This window comes from Diorhabda carinulata, chromosome 5, assembly GCF_026250575.1.
Source record: "Diorhabda carinulata isolate Delta chromosome 5, icDioCari1.1, whole genome shotgun sequence".
Classification (NCBI taxonomy): domain Eukaryota; kingdom Metazoa; phylum Arthropoda; class Insecta; order Coleoptera; family Chrysomelidae; genus Diorhabda; species Diorhabda carinulata.
In genome coordinates this window covers 26,523,527-26,542,324 of record NC_079464.1, presented here as the reverse complement: position 1 = coordinate 26,542,324, position 18,798 = coordinate 26,523,527, and the positions used below count along the sequence as shown (strand labels likewise).

The following is an 18,798-nucleotide window of genomic DNA, read 5'->3' as shown; positions in this document are numbered from 1 at the left end:
AATTAATAAAAAACAAGATTAGTATTGGGATTTGAAAATAAAAAAAATAATTTTACTCATAAAAGAACTATTCCCGAACATAATCTTTCGACAAGGCCTCCTCAATTTTTGCAATAGTACTGGATTATCCAACATACAGTCCTATTTCAATATCTGTTTCTAAAACTTGGAGAATTTCTTGGTGGAGAGCGCTGGGAAAATGATGACAAGTTTAAATAAACTGTTATCAATTGGTTTAAAGGCCAGGCAGCAGATGCTAGAATTTCCTATTTTAATAATAAAAAAATATAAAAAAGGTAAACTAGACAGTTTAACAATCAGTCATTGTAGTAAATAGAGCAAAAAATTAGATCATGAGAAACTTAAATAAATGTTCAAATAATACCCGTATTTTCTTTAACCCTTTCGTTACTGCGGTAATAAGTATCCCAAGAAAGTTAAAAATAATTGTAAAGTTTCTATTTGTCCTAAAAATGCCCTCGTTAAGTATTCATCTTTCTACAGACAAATATAAACCTTGAAAACTTAAAATGCACACAATCTCATTATTTTTTTATTACAGTAGTTTTAGTTTTTGCTGTTATTTATACTAATATTCTCAGGTAGTAGTTTTATTTCGGTTGAAATATAGTACCAACCGTAGTTGATACAATAGTTTTATAGTTATGACAAGATTTGGACTTAGAAATAGAAGCAGCTTTGGAAAATCACCATAATTTCTCTGAAGTGGAACCGTTTTCTCCTTGGAATCAAAGTATAATTATGAAGATTTGACTCCGATTTACAAGGATATGAAATGAAAAAATACATCAAAATGACATAGCAGAAGATGATCACACTGAAACTTCAGAGAGAGAAAAATCACATTTTACCACATGCTACATTTAATCTTCTCAATACTGTAGGGACATATTATCAAGAGAATTTCTAATTTTACTAAAGTGATTTAAATGCTTTCAAATGCACTAGGATCTGGGATTTTAGTACTGTACGGTCATAGGTTCATAAACAAGTCCAGCCCTGTCTACTTTGTTGCTGTTTGTAGCCGGCTTTTTGCTTTTCTATAAAATTTTGTCAGTGTAGATGTTGCTAGTAAACAGCAGACACGTGTCACACTTATTACTGTGTTTTTATATGTGCTGTGCTCGGAATTGCCAAATAAGCTATTTATAATTTTATTTTACTTTAGTGTGCAACAATAGTTTTTGAATTTTCTTCTTTTCAAAAAAAAGGGAACTTATATGTTCCATCAGTACTGAATAATCTATATATTAAAAATTTTCGTTTTAGAATAGATAAGCCTTTGTTAGACAAAGAGCTCCAAGATATTGTGCATAACATTGATTTTGAAGAAGAATTAGATCCATTTCAAGACAGTGATGGAAGTGATATAGCTAAAACGTATGTACAACCATCTAGCGACGATTTCTTCAAGTGGAGTTGAAGATACTCCATTGATACAAATTTTGGATTATGCTTATGATTCCAAGAAAGGTTTATGTTTTCCACAGCATCCATAATATTATATATCCGAAATTCTTTTATTGATTGCTTCTCTTCTCCCCAAGTAATAAGCCTTAAAATTGAATATAACGCCTTGGTCCATTGGTTGGAGTAAGGCAGTTATGTTATGGAGCATTATCAATTAATAGTAATGCTTCTTGTTCAAGTTTTTTAATTCCACAATAACATTTAAAAGACAGGCCAAAATATTCAATGAACCAATCCTGGAAATTTTCATAGTTATCTATTTCTCTTTTTGTAGTGGTAAAGTAGTAGTGGTGTAAATTTGAAATCTCCACTTGCGTAACCATCCAGTATAAGTGTTTAGCGATCTTTTGCTGCTTTAAATCCTGGTGCTCGTTTCTCTTCACGATATAGAAATGCTCGTTTTTGCATTCTTTTCCACAACAGGCCTGTTTCATCAACATTAAAAACTTATTCCGGGTGATACATTCCTTGTTCAATTATTTTTTTTTAATGGGAATTAAGCCGTTGGTTTCGTATCACCACGTACTGCTTCTCCTGTATTCTTTATGTTGTGAAGGTTATTTCAATGCTTAAATTTATTTAACCAATTTTACTTAAGTCACCTGTCTCAGCATGAATGTAGTTGAAAATTATTTTAGCTTATTCATACATATTGCGCTTAATTTTGTCGTCAATCCATATAGATAGTCGTTTTTCCATTTCCTATATGAAGTTGATTCTAGAACAAATAATGTTAGTTGGAGAGCTTGACGTAGTTGCTGTTGTTCATGACCAGGATCTAATGATGGTTGCTTCATTTTCTTGTTTTTCATTATCACCCATGATAAAAACTAAAGATCATAATATTTGTCACTATATTAATAGTTATATTAATAAATATTTACTAACAATAATGTTAACAAATATTCAAAATGATAAAAATGCTTCCTTTTAGCACAATTTAGAGTAAACCCAGGGGTGAAATAATAGAACGCTAAGACGAAACTGTGTTAAGCGTGGTCTTATTATATAACCATCTTAAAATACCAGCAAAAACATGAAAAACATACTACACATGTTATTTTCCAGATAGCTAAAACCTCAATTTCTTATCGGTCAATCGAATGACATAATTTAAAGGAAGATTATCCCTGAATAGATCTTATATTGAAGCCAATAAAAAGAGGAATAAAGGTATGACAGAAGTTTCGTTTTCTCAATAATAAAGGAAATAGCATTTCTGCGAGCAGAGCAAATTTTGTTGTCTACTCATTAAAAATGCTACTGTTCTAATGTTGAAAACAGCCTACATAGAAAAAACTCAAGTGTACATGGTTTAAAAATGGCAACATGTAGATTAACGACAAACCTCGTTGTGGATATCTATCAACTGTTAGAATCGAAAAGAATGTTGGGAAAAAATGGAAACCATGTACTCACAGACGGTCGAATGATAAAATGATCAACTATCAGTGAGTAGTGGTTATCTTGGAGCACTATTCAGAGAATTTTAACTGAAGATATGGGAATGAAAATAATTGCTGCGAGGTTTGTTCCTCGTAGTGTTCCTGACAATCAGAAAGTAGATGGAGTTTGAACATTTTGTACTTTGAAAAAACAGCTTGATCCATCAAATATATTACTGATGATGAGTCAATATTCTGTGGTTATTACCCAGAATCAAAGCAACAGTCAATGGAAGTCGTTATCAAATGCGTAGTTCATGCAGAATCTGTTGCCCCGGGTTAGAGTATCAATCAAACCTCCCATTTGGAAGTGTTAGGATAGTTCATTAAAAAACAATTTTGATATATTATTCTTCAATTGTACCAAGAAAAAATTGTCTCGTTCCTTGCCAAAAAACTAAAGCTAAAAAAAATTAAAAAGGCGTGTTCGAACATCCCATAGTCGTAATTGAAACGTAAGTAACATTTACATGATAAATTCCGTAACGAAAGAGTTAAATTGTTACAATACAAAAATTCAAAGATAAAATAATGTATCCGCTAATGTAGAGCTCGGTAATTGCTTGATATGTTGCCCCACCAACGCAGCCAATTTGTGTGCATATTGACAAGGCGCTGGTACGCGAATCGTACCAGACCAATTATAATATAGATGACACAGTTTGTAACATAATCGTTGTATGTGATCCGGTTTTAAATTACAACTATCATATAAAACGATGTAATGCGTGGGATTTACAGTTCCGTATCGCACATTTTGAGGTACCAAAAAGAAGTCGCACAAATAACGTCTTGTCACTGAATGGTCCAAGATCGTACCGGGTAGAGGGTTTCCAAAGTTGCCGTCTCGATCTACGGAAATACAAAATAATTCTATTGATTATTTGAGAAAAAATAGTAATTAAACTTAGTGTTCCAACAACAACTTGACTACCAAAAATACACAGAAGCCAAAGACAAAATATAAAAAATAAATAATTCATATAAAACAATTGAAGATATTTTTGATTTGTAGCGACCACGCCATGGGCCTTCGCATTTAACATTACATAATACAGGTACAGTTTTTAGGAAAAAACAACATACTCACACGAATGCAGGCGAGACGTTTTGAATAGAGTAGAAATTAATTCTGTCTCGGGACAGCGAAGTGAGCAGTTCTCAAATGCCTACATCTCAGCAGAGTTACGCTGCTTCTAGAGATTCGGCATGTACCATTTAATTTTGTGTTTGATATATATTTCTAAGTATATTGTTTTGCTGATGTATACATAATAAGTTTATGTAGTTATCGAACTTTTTTTATAATGCTACTGTATCCCCATCCTTGACCGTAAGACTAGCACCCATAGATTCAACTAATTTATTTATTGAATATTGGTGTATCACAAATTCAAAATTTGAAAACATGAACCAATTAGACGATTGTACGTTTCGTCTCCAGAGACCGAAGGTATAAACTGAAAATTTCCCGCCAATAAATCTCTGCTTTGAATTATAATCAACAGAGACCTGGGTTTAAATTCAGTGTACCAAAATCAACATTGGGTCGATACGTCAAGAACGGACGAGAAAAAGAGGCCATAGAAATAGATAAGTAAGCTGGAACATTCAGATAAATGTTCACGGATGAACAGTAACTTGAGTTGGCAAGATATGAAAAAACACCTATTTGCGGTATATATGAAAAATGCACGTCGATTGGCGTACAAGTGGCGACTAGAAATAATATTTCCTACAAATTTAACAAAAACTGCGAAACGGCTGGCAAAGATTGGATTAGTGGACTTTTGAAGAGACACCCTGATATTAGTATACGATCACAAGGAGCCACTTCGGGGCCTTTCTTATGGGGTTCAATCACGTAACTGTTACTCAATTTCATACATGGCTGATGTATTGACAAATACAATCTAACAGCTGACAAGATTTTCAACTGTGATGAGACGGAAAGCACAGTGAATCCCCAAAGTCATTTGAAAATATTAGCGACAAAAGAAAAGGAAAAATTGGTGTGTCCACTTCCAGTGATAGAGATCAGACAATGACTGCAGAGATTTGTGTTTCACCTAGTGGGGCTTGTATGACACCTATGCTGATCGCTTTCTCTCCTTACCGTCCCGATCTTAATCCTATCTAGCTAGTGTGGGCGATAATCAAAAGTTATTTGGCTAGTGTCCATACTTAGTGATTTACCCTCGTAGTTTATACAAATACAGTCCACTTTTGGTAGCCTAAAGTTAGCAACCTATGATTTCAATGCCACTGAAGAATCTCTTTAGACACTCGTGAGATGGCAGGAGGGAAGAATGCGTAGAGAACAAACACGCATGTGAAGAAACATTATGTTCTTTTCCTTTCATACATAATCGTATTTTGTATATAATAAGTATTTTGTTTTCTCAAACGGCGAATCACTGGAAGCTCGTGGATGCATTCTCTGAATTTTCTAACTGGCGGAAATAGTACAAGAAAATTTTTTTCTACTTACTAACTGAAAACACTCTGGTATTTATCCTCTTCTGTACAATGATAAAACATATTTTTATATCTAATTCTAGTTCCCGTAATACTTGTTCTATTTGTTCTATTTCATATTGTTTACAATAATCTAATTGACCATCACCGACACCATCTCTAATTATCACAATATTTTTTGGGAAGCAATGATTCTCTTTCGACCAAGCTTCTAATAATTTCTTAAAAGCTATTCGCATGTGATCACTGAGTTCTTTTTCTTGGAATGTAGCAACACTAAACCATCTAAAAACAAACATATTAAGCATAATTCTTACATTGGTATTTTTTTAACCGTTGGTGATATTTATACTGAACACATCATTTACATTACCACTACAGCAATAGCAATAATTACGTCTGACGCGCGTTTTGATAACCAAATAAGGTCTTCAGAAACTGAGTAAATTAGAAGTAAAACTTAGTTTACCTTCAGTCTTTGAAGACGATAACTTGGGTTATCGAAGCTCAGTAGTATAAACAGTGTGTCCAGTATACGAGGATATAGTGAAAAATTCTTAGACTACCAAATAAAATTTCAATGTCAAAATATTTTATTACTCAACATATTCTCCTCTTAATTGGATACATTCATTACAACGAACCTCCGCAGCTTTTATTACCTCCTCGTTGGAAGAAAATTTACGACCTTTTAAACTTTTTTCAGTTGAGGAAAGAGATGATAGTCGGACGGAGCTAAATCTGGTGATTAAGGGGGGCGTTTTAGTAATTCAAATCCTAAATCACGAATTTTTTGCATGGCAACATGAGATTTATGTGCAGGGCCGTTGTCCCGCAAAAACAAAACACCTTTGGATAGCATTCCGCGTAACTCTGGTTTACTTTTTTGACATCAAACTTTACACAGACACTTCTAATAAGTTATTGTTAGTTGCTATGGTAACGCAATATTTTGTTTATGCATGGAACTGGTCTAGGCTAACTAGATATCAATACGAGAGGAAGGACCTTTTCGTGAAAACTTTCTCAAATAAAATAGCAAAAGATATAATTTTGTAATTTTACATTATGAATTATGAAAGGAACGACTAAAATATTATATTTACTACTCTAAACAGTTTTACAGTGTAATATAGAAACTTAGTGTTGGCCAGCGTCGGAGTTCCAAACAAATCAATTTAATTATTCATAGAATTAAAACATTTGAGATAAGTAAACAATATCAAAATTATTCCACAAATACAGTTCAAAATAACTTGAACTCTAATTACTAAAAATGTGGAAAGGTAGGTAGGTAGTTTCTTTCGATAGCCTGGGTCGGAAGTCCTGCCACTATCCTTCTGTACCTTGTGATTAGTACGCCTACTAGAGTTTCTTCCTATTCACTACTTATTTGGCTCGCATCCCTAGAATTAGAGCCACGCCTTTTTGTTTAAGATGTTCCTTACTCTGTTGGTAAGATTTCCACCACAGGTTCAGAGCGTGTCAGCGGTTTAACGGCGCCAATATTAGCCAGCTCGTCCGCAATTCTATTACCTGAATTTTCTATGTACAGGGATACTGAGTAGCTTTATTGCCATGAAGACAGCAAATTTATTCAGTGCCTTGTTGTATTACGGAATCAATGTTACTCGGTAGTCATGTGTTGCAATGTCATTGGTAGTGCTGTGCTGTCTGTGTAACAGGCTGCTAGCCAAATCTGCATAAGAGTAGTGTACCTTTCTTGGAGAAGGGTGAGTCCTTATCCACCTTTTCGCTTTCTAGTTCCCTTCAGTCCGCCTTTTTAAATTCATATGTGCAATAGATGTTGTATCCTACGTGTATCTTTAATACGGTAGCGCCGCTTGGTATCCTGTACGATGATGCCAATATGTAGATGTCCGATGCTCAAGAGGGTGGCCACAGCACCGCAACACCAGTCTTTTGAATTTTTGTAGCGCTGCCAAAGGACATCCAAGAAAATTGTTGTCGAGAATAACTTGTTGTACAAGATGGCATCTTATTAGCTTTGTTTCCTCCAGAGGTTCCTGAGGTACCATTAGAAAGACCCAGCCGCCACCTGAGCCTCCAAGAGAGAGACCATCTTGCCCAGTACAGACTCCTTTGGTCTTTGTTTGCACCCTACTTGAAACTACCAAAGCCAATTGGGCAGCGAGGCTTGAACATCACTGGGTAAACTGGAAAGCTTGCCCATATGTTTGGACTTCGCCTGTGTAAAACAGGGTTGAAAGATGTCGTATTTCGCGCCTAATTAATCAGAGCAGTTGATGGTAAAATCGGCTGAAGACCAATCTATGTGTAATTTAGCTGGTCTCATTCCAGGTTTTTCAATCCATCTCTGTAGATTGTCTTGCGAGGGGATTTCTCAGTTATGTGAGCTACACCAAGACTGGGCATCCAAACGAGCTAGATCTTGTAGCCATCACTCACCAATTCATCTGGGATTTTATTGCACCCCAGCACAAGCCTAAAGCTCACCAGTTCATCAGTTATAGCAAATCTGCTGTTCGAACAGAGAGAACTCAGTGTATTTCTATGGCATCTTCTGCAGGAGTCCAATCCGGCCAAGCCATTCATTCTGAAATCATGTGTGTACCAAGTGGCTCCATTATTCAGTATTGCAGTATTCACTGTTTTCTTTCAACAATACCACCACCATTTCGACAACTTGGCCATTTAGTATGGCGGACACAAAATTCTTGAAGAGCATTGCCCCTATTCACTTTATCATACAAATCTCAGTGTTACGTCCTTTGGGTGCCCGGCAGATTCTTTCAAAAGAAGAATAAAATATTTCTTTGATGTCAAGAAATGCCACCAGATCAGCATTTCCTTTACCTAAGGCAAACCTCCACCTTTCTCCCCAGGATTTGATATTGTTGGACATGTAGTGGAAGTGGAGGTAATAAAATAAAATAAATTTTATTAGGTTTTTTGACAGATTTAAATTTAAAAAATGCGAGTGATTAATTTGTCGTCGCCCAATTATCCTACTGCATAATAATAAATATATACTTTGTTGGTTATAAGATAATAAAAGGTGAAAGAACTATAAACAGGTTGTTTTGTAAATTTTGAAATAAAATGTAACGTTTACCTTGAAATACTTTCATCGAGACTAGCCACAAATCCACAAACAGAAGTTCCTTCTGGTCTACTGTGATAAACATCAATACCACATATCATCCATCCCTTAAAAGGAAATCGCAATGTCCAAAGTGTTCCGCCTAATTTACAAGTCATCTGCAACGCTATTTTCTGTACGATAGATCGGACCTTTTGCGGATTCGATAACGTCCTAGAATTTATAACTTGAGACGCCACGGGTATTTGAGAACAACAAATTTTTTTAATGATAGAATAACGGTCGCTCCTCATGTTTGGACAGATGAACACTACAATCTAAAAGAATTATTATAAATTATTATAACGAGAAAAAACAAGTGCCACTGCAAATATGTAACAAAGCTTGGAATAAATTTTTTAAGTATAGTCATGAAAGTGCAAACTACAAATAATTTAATTGATTACCGCTACATATTTGAGATGTAAGAACTAAGGAAAAATTAATTTTTCTTATAAAATCAAATTTTCTTTTTGATTTTATTCCTATTTTGATATTCATGATGTGATGTGATGAGGTGATCAATTGATTAATAAGTAATAATAATAATAATATATATATATATATATATATATATATATATATATATATATATATATATATATATATATATATATATATTCCGAGCTTTCGAATACTTATGTATTCATATCGTCTGGGATTGAAATTATGGACAAATATAATATAAGAAATATGTATAAATGTATAACAATTATAAGTAAAATAGAAACTTATCAATATATTTTACCTGCGTTTTTCTACTGATATGTTCTCGACATATTTTTACGTAAGTTTCGGATCGATCATCGGGTAATCTTATTTGTTGTGGTTGCCTTATACGACATCCCATTACTTTTCCTAATCTACACATCAGTTCACAAAACTCATTGGCGTACTTCTTATCTTTATCGGTGAAGAAAACTATCCAATTGTTCATGTCTACTGGACCAGATACCTATCAAATATAACAGTACATATTTTATACGAAGATCGGGTAAGTATTAACACGATATCGATAAAAATTAAGAAACAAAACTACCCACCACGCTAAAAAAAATTTTAAACTATTTTTAACCGCCAATGTTTCGGCTACAATTCTCGTTAATTTAGTTTGTAGTTAAATTTGCAAAGTAATTAAAGGACAATAATTGTGTGTAATATAACAAGCGTACGTCGGTTCTGTTCGTAAGATGTCGGTTAAGGTGGGAGCTTTTTGATGACCGAGAGTTTTCACATGCGGCTTATTATCAGTTGCATTATTAAATTCTATGTTTGAATTCGGTGTAAGAATTGTAGGTTATTATCTAATTTTTTGTTCAGCTCCTCTAATTTAGTTTACAATTCGCAAAATCATTCAACAGGAAAATTAAATATAAAAAATATTTTCATTTCATTGACTTTAAAATCTGTATCAATATAAATTTCTTTATTAAAACGATTATATTCCACCAATAAAAGAAAGTAGAAAACTGGTTTTAAAGGTTATGCTTTACAAGTAATGAATTTGTTATATACCTGATAATCTGAAGCAGCTCTGGACCAATCACAATTATCATTTGTTTTACATTGATTATTCCCAAAGTAAATGATTTCGTTATCCAATTGTCTTCCGGACATCAATAAAGAATCATTTTCTAGATGTAGTCCCCAACTAGCCAAAACCTGTTGAGCTTCTGGTGATTTTTCGACATTTTCTAAATATTTCCGTAGGGCCGCTACTCTTTGATTTGGTGTGACTCTTGTGTAATGTGCTATATCTTTCATCACCTTGTGAAAAAAAAATATATATATAGTTTAAAAAAACAAAAGAATGAAATGGATTTCGGTTACTGCACAGGTCAATTCGAAGAATAAATCAAAAAAATATGAGAGGAAAGGGAGCAACGAATGATTGGACGGGACTATATGATTAAATTAGCCAATGAAAATTATGATTATAGTTACAAAAAATACGAGGATATATTGAGAAATTCTTAGCCTACTATAGAACCAAACAAAATTTCAATATCAAAATATTTTATTACTCAACATATTCTCCTCTTAATTGGATACATTTATTACAGCGAATCTGCAACGTCTCTAGACTTTTAAAAAAAAAATGTTTCTTCTTGCTCTGCAAACTGAAACAAGAACTTTTCCAGCAGATTTTTGGACACGAAACTTCTACCCTTGCACGCTTTTGATCAACATTCAAACATTTGGGGATCCATTTTGCAGCAATTTTTCTCATGTCCAAATTGCCGTTAACTATATGATGAACGCGTTCGTATGAAATATTCAGTGTTTCAGATATCCGTTTTAGCCCAATTTGACGATCTGATAGAAACATGTCATGAACTGCATCGATATTTTCGGGGACTGACACAGAATACTGACCTTCCCGATCGGTCAGCATCTTCAATAGAAAATGTACCTCTTTTGAAGCTTGCAGTCCAATTTTTCACGGTCGGATACGAAAAATATTGATCGCCAAGGGTATTAAGCATATCTTCGAAAATCTGCTTACCTCTTAACCTTTTTAAATCCATTTTTTTTACATCATTTTTCTTTTAATTTATTGCGTAACTCTGGTTCACTTTTTTGACCTCAAACTTTACACTAACACTTCTATTAAGTTATTGTTCGTTGCTATGGTAACGCAATATTTTGTTTATGCATGTAACTGATCTAGGCTAACTAGATATCAATACATCCTCGTAAACCAGTGATTGTACGCTTGGCGAAGTTGTTTAATCACAACGGTTTTTTGGTGGTTCCGGCCTTAACCACTTTTGCAAGTCTCTCAAAACGAGGAAATAAGAGAAATACGCTGACTTGCACTACCAATATAGATAGCAGACAGATAATGTTTCACAAATTACTTACTTACATTAATTATTCATTTGAAAATGCTCCCAAGGAAGCAACGAAACGTTAAGTTATACATATAAATGTGATATTCCATCGAAGTTTTATTATTTTATCCAAACAATCTGTGGATCCAAGAAATTTATATATATATTTGACCATGAAATGTCAAAAAAGCATAAATTCAATTATAAAGATTCAAAAATTCTTGAAACGCAATCTAATACACGAAAAAGGGAAATTTTAGAAATGGTCACATTCATAAGAACGAAACAGCTATAAATGATAAAAAAGATCTGAATAATTCAAGTAAAATTTATAGCTCTATTTTGTAAATTCTAATATATTTGAGATGTGGAAACCAAGAAAGAATCAATTTTTCTTATTGAAACAAAGTTGACTTTATTTTTATTTTGATATTGATCTATAAATCAATATAAATACGCAAATTGTCAGTGTCAGTATCATATTTTGAAAAAGACTTGAAGAAAAGTCGAAACGTCAAAATTTATCTTTCCTTTAAAAACTATAAAAAAACTATTTTCCAAACAGAAGAGACCTAAAAACAAAAACATTTAGATGCATTATTATATATATTGTTATACTTTTCAAGTATGAGTACACTTTTTGACCATAATTATATAATGGATGGTCCTATATTAATAAATTATTTATTTTATTTCAATATTCAACGTACACTTATTATAAGTAATTTGTGAAACATTATCAGCATTTTCTAAAGAATAATTAATATTTGATGATTAAAATATTTGTAGAATAGATAAAAACATATTAGTAGATATCTTAAAAACATTATTAAAAACATAATATTAGAATCAGTGTAATTACCTCGAAATTTCAATAAAACGGTATTATACCAGGTAGATTGAAATAATCTAATTGATCAAATTATGGTAAATTTGGTCGAGGTTTTTTTATATTGTCTATCATTTACAGAGTATTTATCTTGTTTTATGTGTATCATTTCATTGATTAATAATTTTTGGTAGTTCGTGTCTTGAGCTAAGATTTTTGTTTTTTTAATATCAAATTCATGATGAAATCTATGAATTATCTGTATTTGTTTGCAATAAGATCGATTCACATTAGCTATCAACAATTTCATTATATAAAAATGGGTGCTAATGGGCGACTTAATCTACCTTTATATAAAAAGATTCAAGGTTAATATACTCACTGTGAAGTCATTTCTCATGGAGGTGGTAAGTCCTGTGAGATAACTAATTTCGGGCACTAAACAAACGATTTTCTCTACTTTTTCCGCTGAACCAGACACCCTAACATTTTTTCTATTTATCAATAAGGGTTGAGTCAAGTCCGTTATGGTAATATCATACTGCTTTTTGTAATAATCGATGAAGGAAATACTATTTCCATCTCTGGTGGGGAAAGTATCCTGTGGCGACATGTCCCAAGCGATATCTTCCACTGTATAAGTTTTGTTATTGTATTTAGTAAATATACAGGAACCTATCAAACTTGATGTAGCGAGTTGCTTGAAATTTTTAGGATCTGCTGCCCTAAGTTTAAAAAATTAAGTGTCATATTTTCATGGCAAATAGTCCATGAGGATTATTAAATTAATTTTTGAAAATTTGTTTTTCAGCTTCATATGAAGCGGAACACAACTCGTTTAAGACGCCATTTTGTATTGTGTCATGCTTGGCGAGTCCCTCGTTACCAATAACCTTTCGCCCGTTGCTACGCCGTCCGTTGGACGGAAGACAGGGATTTTCGTTATTATTAGGAAATTTCCGCTGACTTTTTGTCTCAGTCATTCAATAAACAGTTAACATTGAAGTGAAAGTTGTCAACTGCCGTCTGAAGTACCTACTGACAATTGGTATTCAAGTGTCGACTTGGCTCAGATTCTTTTAGCAAAGAAAATTCCATTCCTGGACACCCTGAGGAAAAATACATTGGCTATCGATCAAGAATTTTTGCCAGTTCACAGTTAGGCTTCCAAAAAAGTTGCCAATGGTTTCATACGCAATGAAGAAAACTAAATGTGCAGTTTTGATTTAAACTATGCATAATAATGATAAAATCGACAGGCACCAAGAAGCTAGAAACGATTATGGCTTAAAATACAACCGAAGGAATTGTCACTGTCAACAAATTATACGCCTGTTACTCGGCGAAAAGAGTAACAAGAAGATGGCCGATGGTAATTTTTATCATATAATGAACGTAACTGGGATCAAAAAACAGAGAAGCTCCTGATTGAAGAAATATTTTTCTCAAAAATCTGGCTCAAGATTTAATGAAAGAACAGTTGTATGCCAGATCAGACATAAAAAACCTTCCCATAGATGTGAAGCCTTCATTATCAGAAAAGAGCAGACTTTGAACAGAGAAAATCAAACACTATAAAATTGTGTGAAGAGTGTTCAGAACTTGTGTATGGGAAACATTCCAAAATAATTTGGGAAGTGAAATGAAACAAAATTTGCCGACCAGAATACGGCTAGCACCTGGTGGTGTTGCAAAAGCTTAAACGTCTGGCGAAAGGTTAATCATTTACTTGTTGTTGTTGAGTTGGTAACAATATGGCGTCTCATTTTCTATAATCGGCTTACAGTTGAGAAAGTTAAGTTAGATTAGGTTAGGTTAGGTTAGGTTCTCGGCCGGGGTTGCTGGTCCTATACCGAAAGCCTCCCCAGGTGATGAATAGGGAAATGGCTTCCAGATATAGGTGGTACCGCGCAGGGCGTGCCAAAACCAGGAAGGACGCGACGGTTATTATGTTATGTACGGTAATTCAACGGGCAGATAGAGCTCATAGCCGTAATGAAGACGTTCTTCCTAAAGAAAGACACTCGAGCAAAACTAAGCCCAAAATAAAATGAAAAATGAAATAGAAAATGTTTGAGCAAAAAAATATATTACACCAAAATGGTACCACTATCAGTGGAAAAGATCTCCTTGCTAAGGTAGGTTGCCCCACGAATTCTGGGGGGGGGGAGGCAAAGACCCAGCGGCAATTTAATTCCTTATTGGAATCTGTCCAATAACCTCATTATAGAAAAAAGAAGGCGAATAGAAGCAGTAGAAGAGCTTAGGTGAAAATGATTCAAAGTTAAAACTGACCTACATTACCTAGAGAAAGGAAATGGAAGAAGGTGTGGATATCACAACCAGTAGAAAAGAACTGCTTGAGGAGATAATATCCTAAAGAACATGATATAATTAGAGTGAACTTAACGCGGGCAAAACACAAGCGGCAATACTACATATAAATCAAGATCAGACAAATACTATTAGCAGGTTGAACAACATCAAAGTCGGATACACGAGATACTGTGTTGAAATAAATAGATATAAACAAATGCTTTAGATGATGGCCTTTCAATGATACAGCTGAGTACTGCAATGGTCCTGACAATATAGCCCTTTACTTCAAGTGCTGTAAAGAACATCACCTTAATGATTGCAAGGAAATTGGAGAAAGATGCTTACTACGCAATAATGAGAGTCACACCATAGGCACAGGAAGATGTGAAGCATTTAGAAACGCACTGACAAAAATTGTAGACTAAGAAGACAGACAGACAATATGAAGAACCAAATGAAGAAACAAAGAACGTGAAGGATGCAGCAATGAAAATTGTAAAAAAAAAGATACCAATATGTGAAAGCAGCACAGATAAGGCGTTTATCTGGATTGAAATCCGAAATTTTATTCTGCTAAGCTTTTATATTGGACCTAGTAGAAGAATCCAAAAATTCCAAGAGATTATCCAAAACCTAGATAAAAAGATACTTAGATCCTAAAAGGACGCTGTTGCAACAAGAAACTTCAATTCTAAAACTTTAGAATGGGGTATGCCAATAAAAGACAGGCGATATTATGTGCTAATGGATTACACAAAGATATCTGGTTCTCATCAATGAAGGCGTAGAACGCACTTTCCTTAGACGCAACGCAAGCTCAATCATAGACCTTATCATGACAAAGAGTAATATAGGAGAAAAATAGTGGATTGAAAAGTAATAGCTAAAGAAATTTTTAGCAATCACAGATATACATACTTCGAAATCAGATATTATGAACTAGGAAAGGTAAAAACAGTAAAAAAACCTCACAAAAATTAACCAAAGGAAACTAGACAACGCTATAAACAAGGCCGGAAAAAAGGCTTACTTACAACAGGGGGAGAGATAAAGACACTCTGGTGAAAATTTGCAAAGCTACAGTGCCTAATATAAATATCTCAAACCAGTATATTGGTGGACAAAGGAAATCGCAGCTTTAAAAAATGCATGTCTGGCCTCAAGAAGGAAATTTGCCAAAAGTAATAAAAGAACAACAACAAATAACAAATCAGAATACATAAAAGACGTTAAAGACATTAAAAAGACACTGTTGAAGCTGAATATGTGTGGAAATTGATAACAACCATGGAGTGAAGGATACAAAATCGCCCCCAGGAAACTTAACCTTTGATATAAAGGCCAGCCACTGGGAAGAAATGAATATCTAAGTCTCCTTAACACAACTAACAAGTTACTAGAGTATATAATACGGAGCAGATTAGATGAAGAATTAATGAACGAACTTAAAAGCCAGACTATCAGATTGACAATATGGCTTTAAAACTGGGAGGAACAGATGCGGTGAAGTCGGTTGTAGATTTATTCATAAAGGAAACTAATAAAAAATCATACAGGAACTGTAAAAAACGCATTCAAGAGAAGGAAATAATTGCAAAATTGTAGAACAACACCATATCTCACAAAGTTAATAATGAGCTCCAGCTCCAGCCGAGCAAGCGAAATGACTGTGGCAATGGCGAGAATAATGCCCAATACTAAAGAAACTCGATCAAGTAAAAGAAAACTACTGGCAGCAGTCACCACCTCAATATTACTGTATGCAGCCCCAGCATAGAATACTGCAATGAAAATTAGAGCAAACATAGAAGACAGGCTCCTATAAGGATATGCAGCTCATATAGAATCGCATCAACAGAAGCAACCCTAGTAATTGCTGAACTGCCATCAATAGACCTACTAATAGAAGAAAGAAGCTCCATGCCGCTGCAAACGAAAAGAAGAAACGCATTAGGAAAGAAACCAAAGTACAGACACTAAAGATATGACAGGAACACTAGAACGCAAATGAAAGTAAAGAAAATACATGGACAAGAACACTAATACCAGATTCCTCACAGGCCATGGTAGTTATCAATAATTTACATACAAAATTGGGAAAACAAATGATGATAAATGCATCTACTGGATACTGCACAGCATATACTCTACTGTCCAAATTGGAACGAAGAAAAAGAGAGAACTACCACTGAGCTATCAATATCAGACCTACAGAGGTAAATATCACAGATGATTGAAGATCTGAAAAAGTGGAGAGCAATAGGTAAGACAATAGAAAATATTGTGGACCAAAAAAGTAAATAACAAACTGGAGATTAATATCAATAGACGAGAAAAAAAGTGAATATCCCCCACCTGAAGTAATACGAGAGTGGTTTCAAGAGAAATACAGATTATAAAAGGAGGGAAATGTTATTTTAGTTAGCCGGCACCCTCAAGAGGGCATTAACTCAATACATCCCGTCCTACTCAAACATCTTGGGTTAGATTAGGTTGGATTAGATAATTATAATTTTGTATTTCATTTAGAACTACTAATTTAGTACTAATATACACCCAACACAACCTGAATTTTAAAGTATATATATAAAGAAAAGCTTCATTTATGACGGGGATTTCATAGCTGTGGGGGGCACCTCTCACAGCTCATTCTGGGGGCGCAGAGAACTCTTTAAGACATTTGCAATTTATATGGGGCTCTGCAACTCCCTTCAGCTACCCCACTCCCACCTCGCCTTCAAATCACTATAAATCGACTGTTTGTAACCTAAAGTTTTACCAAATATTAAAAGAAACTTACCTTAGTTCTTTCAAAAGTTCATAAGCATTTTGTGTTCTCATTACTTTATGTTGTGTATCGAGACACAACATTAATCCACCTTCCAATTCATTAACTGATATAACATAACCCGGAAGTACTTCTAACTTGTGTTGGGGTATCAAGTATCTGTGGTGTGTATTGAAATAATTACGACCCATTGGAGTATATAATAAAATATACATAATACGTTTGAAGAGAACATTATAAAGAGGAATACATTCACGTTCTGATAAGCTTTTTTGTTTTTTGTAAATAATTTTCACTTCGACTGCTTGATCGCCGTCTGCACCTGGTATATTAATAGAAAATGTTTTGAAAGTATCTGTGATTTTTTGAGGAAGATAGAGAATACTGCCTACAAAAAAATTGAGAAAACGTGAAATGAAAAAAAAAATAAAATTTTAAATAAAAAAAACTAACCTCCGTCAAATACTTTGGGCAAATTAAGCTCTTTCATAACAATATTCGTTGCTCTGATTCTCTTATTGGTTGCATCTAGCTCTGGATCAAATTTGACTTCATATTCAAATACTCCTCTATCTTCTTGCAGGTGTAATTTTATGTAATTCACTGACAAATTAACAGGTCTACCAGAATCTCCTGAAATATTTTAATTTCTGGTTTTAATACCATTTTAATGTATTTAAATTACTTACCTTTAAAATGCACTGGTTCTTTCTCAACAAAAGAAATTTCTGATGTGGCTTTAGTTATAAAATCTACTTTTACCTCTGTTTCGGAAATTGACGATTCTGGAAGAGGTGTAGTTATCAAGGCAGAAGTTTCAGGTTGTGGTACTGTCTTCGTTCCAGGTGTAGTTATCAAGGCAGAAGTTTCAGGCTGTGGTACTGTGTTCATTCCAGGTGTAGCAGCTTTTTTTTCTTTCAATTTGTGGAGTAGGGCTGCTCTGCCTTTTGGTTTTGTTGGTGGATCAGCTGTTACCTCCATTCCTACTTGTTTCTCAGATTTCTCCCTTTGCATTTGAGCAATTCGAGCAAGTAAAGCTCCACGACCTTTTGCTGGAACTTTATCCATTTTATCATGCACTAAATATTTGATTGAATTAAGTGAAATTCTAAGAAATTTAAATTCTGAACAAGATAACCTACATACCACAATCGTTTATTGTAAACATAGAGAAACCACAAAATTTCATTAATTGTCAGATGTCAAGTGACACAGCTTGTCTAATTAATCTATGTATGTTTTAGTTAATCTATTAAAATTGAATTGAAATGTAGAAAAATTTAGTTGGTTAGCCTACAACTTATCAAATAAAAACTAATAAATGTTCGAAGTGAGCATCTTACACTTCTACATAATTCCTGAAGCTTCTTAGGATAATTCTTTGAACTTGGAAAGACTTTTCAATATTCTGCTTTATAGCGTTACAAAGTTTATTCTATTGATTATTTCGTTCCTTGTGTTTATGGACGATAAAGGATTTTTTCATATTT

The 18,798-nt window shown here is 33.9% G+C and overlaps 1 protein-coding gene across 1 annotated transcript; it reads right to left on the bottom strand.

The window, feature by feature from the left end:
* Positions 1-254: 254 nt before the first annotated feature.
* Positions 255-18,515, bottom strand: LOC130893631 (protein argonaute-3). Its single transcript, XM_057799874.1, has 10 exons — positions 18,455-18,515; positions 17,998-18,387; positions 17,762-17,941; positions 17,321-17,696; positions 12,584-12,926; positions 10,054-10,305; positions 9,287-9,493; positions 8,512-8,816; positions 5,428-5,699; positions 255-3,788 (listed from the first exon to the last, which is right to left on the bottom strand). Exons 1-10 carry the CDS (start codon positions 18,495-18,497, stop codon positions 3,454-3,456), a joined length of 2,703 nt encoding a protein of 900 aa, XP_057655857.1. The 5' UTR covers positions 18,498-18,515; the 3' UTR covers positions 255-3,453.
* Between the last annotated feature and the right edge of the window lie 283 nt (positions 18,516-18,798).